At 45.7% G+C, this 6300-nt stretch overlaps 1 protein-coding gene across 1 annotated transcript; it reads left to right on the forward strand.

Annotated features, from left to right (window-relative positions):
* The first annotated feature begins 1607 nt into the window (after positions 1 to 1607).
* Positions 1608 to 6039, forward strand: LOC106611930 (early growth response protein 1). Its single transcript, XM_014212603.3, has 2 exons — positions 1608 to 2498; positions 3390 to 6039. Exons 1-2 carry the CDS (start codon positions 2288 to 2290, stop codon positions 4691 to 4693), a joined length of 1515 nt encoding a protein of 504 aa, XP_014068078.1. The 5' UTR covers positions 1608 to 2287; the 3' UTR covers positions 4694 to 6039.
* The last annotated feature ends 261 nt before the right edge of the window (positions 6040 to 6300 follow it).

Genomic DNA, 6300 nt, shown 5'->3' on the forward strand with positions numbered 1-6300 from the left:
CTGGTGGAAACAAATCGATTTCCTGTCAGAGCCATCGAGGAGTCCCCGCTCCCCAGCCTGCTGTATGGTTGGAACAGCCAGGGAACATCAGTAGCCCGCAGGCTCCTGGCAGCGTTTAGAAGCTGTTTGTTAATGCGGCCTATTAGCTCCGTGAGTGGCAGAGAGATTCCCAGAGTATCGAGCCGGGGAGGCCGGGTACACCTCGCAATTAGACAGACAGGATAGCCCCGGCCCAGCGCTTCGTCAGCATCCGCGGGCATACGCCATCATTCATCAATGACAACGAGGTAGATAGAGAGATGTTCTTAATGTTAAGGAATAGCACGGAGTTGCAGATAATGACTGATGCGTAATTTAGCAGTCTATAGACGCCCTTGTCAACACTCGATTTGACGACATGAGAGACTTAATTGTTTATTGCTTGAAAATGGTTTGTGTTATTTAATGAACTGTCCCGCTGGTCAAAGTAATCTCCATACTGAGCCTGGCTTAATAACATACTGATAACTACTCTCAAGGGCTTGAACCATTTCAATGGCAGCCAGGCAAGCAGACAGAATGCAATGCATTTAATACAATTCCCAAAACAAATTGAAAAACAACATAGGCTATATTCACATATTTCCTAACCATGACCTGATCTTAAAATATTAATTTTGACAGCAAAGATAAAAATAAGAAAATGATATAGGTCATTTGATTTTAGGTTAACTGACACGCGACACTGGCATAATTGCACAGGATTTCCCACTGTCATCCTGGAGGAATCAGCTGTCTGGCCTTTCTTTCTCTATTCCTCTCAACTGTCAAATGCTGATGTCTAACTAAGGCATTCGTTGATGTGGTAGATGACTGTGTTTGCAATGAAATACTTCAACAATTTTTATTTTTCCACATCATGACTATCTCTGTGGGCCTTTTTGTGCGTAAATGGGATGGGTAGGCTGGCCATGAAAATATGCATGAATGCATGAATGTATAAAATTGATGCCCCCGTCTTAAAATGCAAGGTTGATAACATTATTAGCTATCAATTTTTTATGAATATACTTTATGAGGCTGTTTTTGTGATCTCATGTGTTGATGCAAACTGCAAATGCATTAACTCAACACAACTGAGACCCATAAACGAGTTGCTCTATTCATTACATTTCCATTTAGAGCATTTAAAAGCTGAAATGTCTCTGCTTCTATCTAAAATTAAGGCTACAGTGTTTTCGTTGCTGGTTTGGGTGAGGCTGCGTTATGGAGGGAGGATAGGGCTGACATTACTTATTGTATGGAGCAGAGCGCTACGCTTGAGCTGCTCTCCAACCTCTCTCATTTCACTGCTGCCAAGCGCCGATCAGCACTACCTCAGGAAGCTCCAAATAAGGGCAAGGAAATGGAAACCCACCGGAATAGGTCCTTGTGTAGTTACTACCTTACATGGCATAGCGGACAGGGTTTTCCGGAAAGCACGCAGCCTGCTGCACAGATGGGAAATCCGAATCTAAACTACGGGCCATTGGGGAGAGAGCAAGAATTATGCCTTGTTCTCTAGCAGGGATTCTCATATGAAGATGCATCGATTCAGGGCTGAGGAAGAGCTGGTGTCTTCCCGCGATTTATTGCACTGGCTCAATATAAAGTCTCTCTTCTCCGCTTTTTCCCCAGGCTAACGTCATGTGTCCTCCGCTGCAGTGCCTAAATATGGGCTTCCTCCACTCTATATATGGACATCTACGTCATGGTGAGAGGGTATATAAAGGAGTCGGTATTCTCTGCGCAGGAAAGAGAGCCCTCAGTGCCCAGAACAGTTAACATAAGAGCAGGATAGACATACTCACACACTTACTGCGCTATCTCCCTAACCGAAAACATTTGACAGAGAAAGTAGAAGTGAATTCAAAACAACAACAACAACAACAACACATTATCTGAAAGGGCAGCACCCTAGTTGGATTCAACCAGTGAAAAAACCCAACATATATTAATGATTATTATCATCTGTTTTAGGGAATGAGTAAAAGGGACACATCTGATCTGAATAATATTTTCTGATAGAAAATAAAAAAGTGGATTTTACTCATCTTGGACAAAAGGAAGAAAAATACAAGAAGACTTTTGAAGAACCAGAAGAAAGAGTGAAAGAAACAGAAGAGAAGATATCTTCATCCTCAGCAGCAGTAGCAGTCTGACCCTGCTCTCTGAGGTGGACTGGTGATTCCACTCTGCCCAGCCTCACTGCACTCATTTTCAGCCTCCAGCACAGCCTCAGGCCCCTACAGGTCCACTTCTCTGGAGGATGGCTGCAACCAAGACAGAGATGCTCCTTCCAGCCCTGCAGATCTCAGACCCCCTCAGCTTCCCCCACTCTCCCATGGATAACTACCCCAAGCTGGAGGAGATGATGATGCTGAGCTCCGCTGGGACCCCCTTCCTCTCTGCATCAGCGCCCGAGGGAGCAGGCTTTGGATCGGGGGAGCAAGGAGAGCAATATGACCACCTTGCTGGAGGTAAGATTATCTCCTTGTTATATTGCTGGGTGGAATTACTTTACTGTAATGTATGATAGACAGCTGCTGCTTTCCTGTGTGCAGTAGCAGAATGCATGGCATGAAACTGTTTAGCAGAACTTAAATCATTGTTAATGTTCACCTGGCAATTATTCATTCAATTTCAACTTAGAGAGAAGACTCTAAATATGATGAATGTGTCCTTTGAATGAGATATGTCTAATTCTCATGATGGTTTGATATGGACTTTTTTTAAATAAAGAAATTCATTGTAATAAAGAAGTTTAATTTATGATGATTGGAAATACATAACTCAGAAATGTAGAATTGTATAAATTAAATTGTAGCTCTTCATCACTGTTGAATGGTATTTGGACTTGAGCGTGGCTCACTCATTGCATACCTTTTAGAGAGTCTAGAGCTCAATTTTAATTGCATTCTTAAAACCAGCTGAACTGCAGTTTCAGTAATCAATTGCCTTTGGTTATGTGGCTGACTTCAAGAGCTTGGTGTGTGTGTGTGCCTGCATGCATGCGTGTGTGCGCTTGAGCGAATGCGTAACAGAAATATTTATATATATATTTAAATGCATGCATGCAGATGAGTTGGCCTGACTTGCACGACAGCTCTCATCTATCTTTTGGTTAGCGGAGGAAATGGCTGGTGTGGGAGTTTAGGGGTGGGAAAGAGCTGGGGTTGCTTGGAGGGAGGTTCTCCTGCTCTGTGTAGGAACCTGCTGCTGTTAGAGAGGAAAGGGGCAACCCTGTCCACCTCTCTGGCAGGATTCCCTCTGCCTCCCTCCCTCCCTCCCGAGTCGCCCCTCTTCTCTCTCCCTCCAGCATATTGACAGGTTGATTAATGTCCCCTCTCTCTCCCTCTCTCTCTCTGCAGATACGTTACCTGATATCGCCATGAACTGTGAGAAGTCGATGGGTGAGCAGAGCTACTCTACCCAGCGGCTGCCTCCCATCTCCTACACTGGCCGCTTCACCCTGGAGCCAGCCACCAACTGCAGCAACAGCCTGTGGGCCGAGCCCCTGTTCAGCCTGGTCAGTGGGCTAGTGGGGATCAACACCCCCTCCACCTCCGCCCCGCCCTCCTCCGTCTCTCAGACCGGCACCTCTTCCTCGTCCCCGTCCTCTATCTCCTCCGTCACCATTTCCTCTCAGAGCTCCAGTCTGAGCTGCTCTGTTCACCACAGTGAGAATATCCCCATCTACTCAGCTGCTCCTACGTACTCCAGCACCAGCTCTGACATCTTCTCTGACCAGGGCCAGGGCTTCCCCATCCCCGCGGGGGGGTCACTCCAGTACCCCCCGCCAACCTACTCCAACGGCAAGACGTGTGGCTCCAGCTTTCCTGTGCCCATGATCCCTGACTACCTATTTCCCCAGCAGCAGGGGGAGATAAGTCTGCTACAGGATCAGAAGCCCTTCCACAACGGGTCTGGCCAGCCCTCCCTCACTCCCCTGTCCACCATCAAAGCCTTTGCCACTCAGACAGGTTCCCAGGACTTAAAGAGTGTCTACCAGTCCCAGCTGATCAAGCCGAACCGCATGCGCAAGTACCCCAACCGGCCCAGCAAGACACCGCCCCACGAGAGGCCTTATGCCTGCCCTGTGGAAACGTGCGACCGCCGCTTCTCCCGCTCCGATGAGCTGACGCGCCACATCCGCATCCACACGGGCCAGAAGCCCTTCCAGTGCCGCATCTGCATGCGCAACTTCAGCCGCAGCGACCACCTGACCACGCACATTCGCACGCACACTGGCGAGAAGCCCTTCGCCTGTGAGATCTGTGGACGCAAGTTCGCCCGCAGCGATGAGAGGAAGAGGCACACCAAGATCCACCTGAGGCAAAAGGACAAGAAGGCGGAGAAGGGCGGGGTTGCCGGGGTGGTGGCAGAAGCACCAGTATCAGCCCCCTCCTCAGTCTCCTCCTACCCCTCTCCAGTCACATCCTGCTACTCCTCTCCGGTCCACACCTCGTACCCCTCTCCCTCAATCGCCACCTCGTACCCCTCTCCCTCCATCGCCACCACCTACCCCTCTGTCTCCATGTCCATGTCCGGTTTTCAGTCCTCCATGGCCTCCTCCTTCCCCTCCTCCGTAGCCTCTATCTACTCCTCTCCGGTCCCCACCCCGCTATCAGACATGCATTCCACACTCTCCCCAAGGACAATCGAGATCTGCTAAGCAAGAGAAAATATACTTTTTATTCTCTCCTCCTCCTCCTCCTCCCCACCACACCGTACAGTCTCTTTGAGGGGAGAAATCAGCATCAAAAGACTTATTCCCCATCTGAAAAGCACTTTTCTGCCTGCTCCCTCTGCAAGCTCTGTTCAGTGAGTCCTCAGATTCACCTGAAGAAGAGATTAAAACACAGGTCAAGGACCGGGCAAAGACAATATAGAACACGAGAAAGGAATGAGGCATATGAGACTTTCTCGAGCCATAGTTGAAACAGGTAAAGACAGGTTGGTCGTTCTTATGAGTTCTTATGAGTGAAAACATAGAGACAGACAGACAAACTGAACATTGCCAGTTGTCCTGGTACTAAGGCACTAAGAGACAGACAGACGGACAGAACATCCAGTCGTCCTGGTACTAAGGCACTAAGAGACAGACAGACAGACTGAACATCCAGTCATCCTGTAACTAAGGCACGAAGAGACGTTATATGTATATTGTACTTGTGCCATGTTTTGTTATTTTTTTCTATTATTTGGTACCATTGATGTGAAAAACATATTTGAATAATTGGATTGTATTATTTGAAGTGAGCAGGGCCATATTTTCTATTCTAATACTTTCTCTGTAGTGATGACGATGGTGTGATACGTTTTTGACTTTGTTTGATGACAAAATAAGCACTTAAGTATTCCAGCATGTGTTAAGAGTGATGTTAGTTTCTATTGTTTTGTAAATATCATCCACTGGTACAATCTTTCTCTTGTTCACATCATGTGACATATCAGTCTGTTATGTGGACAAAAAAACTTCACGTAAAAAAATCTAAAAACAAAACCACCGTTCCTGTTTTTGGTGCCTTTTTGTGAAGCCTTGCTGATGTTATGACAAGTCTGCGTGCAAGAGAGGATGCGTTGTGTCTCGCCTTAAGGGTTAAAGGGATATTTTTGTTACAGAACGTAAGTCGTGCTCAGACTCTGAAGAAGTACAGAAAAGGGCGTGATGATACGAGGACACTGCTTCATTTCTTTAGAATGTAAGCAAAAGAGAGAAATTATAAACTATATTTTTGTAACTATAAATGTAAATATCCACGACTTCAAGTTGGAATGTTGTAGTTACCTACTGAGTAGGCATGGGATTCTTTTGTATGTTATATACATGCGGTTCATTATTTTATGGTTTATCCTTATTTTGTATTTGTGTTTGTTAAACCAAGTGACTGTTTCTGGCTTCTCAACACATTGAATGCGCTTAACTGCCAATGGGATATTTGGTGTACAAGATATCCTCCCAGAAATGAAATATAAATAAAATATAAATATATGTATAGAATTTCATTCCATATCTTATCACTGACTGGTTTCAAATATTTCCATTGGTACTTAACAAAAATCCTATTGGAGCATCTCATTGCATTTCATATCTGATCCTGCATCCTCACCCATCCCTGCAGTAGCCTATAATCTTTACATTCACATCATATATCATAATCCTATATGTCAATTGCATGCTGTATGAGTGGATTTCCCCACAGTTCCCACATCATAGAGACCTTTATTAATTGAAGAGAATCTACCCAGCATGATTTCATGGTCACTATATTTATCATT

The sequence above is a fragment of the Salmo salar genome, chromosome 09 (genome assembly GCF_965601325.2).
Source record: "Salmo salar chromosome 09, fSalSal1, whole genome shotgun sequence".
Lineage (NCBI taxonomy): Eukaryota > Metazoa > Chordata > Actinopteri > Salmoniformes > Salmonidae > Salmo > Salmo salar.

Bases quoted from the DNA above. Each gene is read 5' to 3' on its own strand.
- LOC106611930 (XM_014212603.3), top strand. From the start codon at position 2,288: ATGGCTGCAACCAAGACAGAGATGCTCCTTCCAGCCCTGCAGATCTCA. The intron at 2,499-3,389 runs GTAAGATTATCT...CTCTCTCTGCAG, and splicing joins ATATGACCACCTTGCTGGAG to ATACGTTACCTGATATCGCC.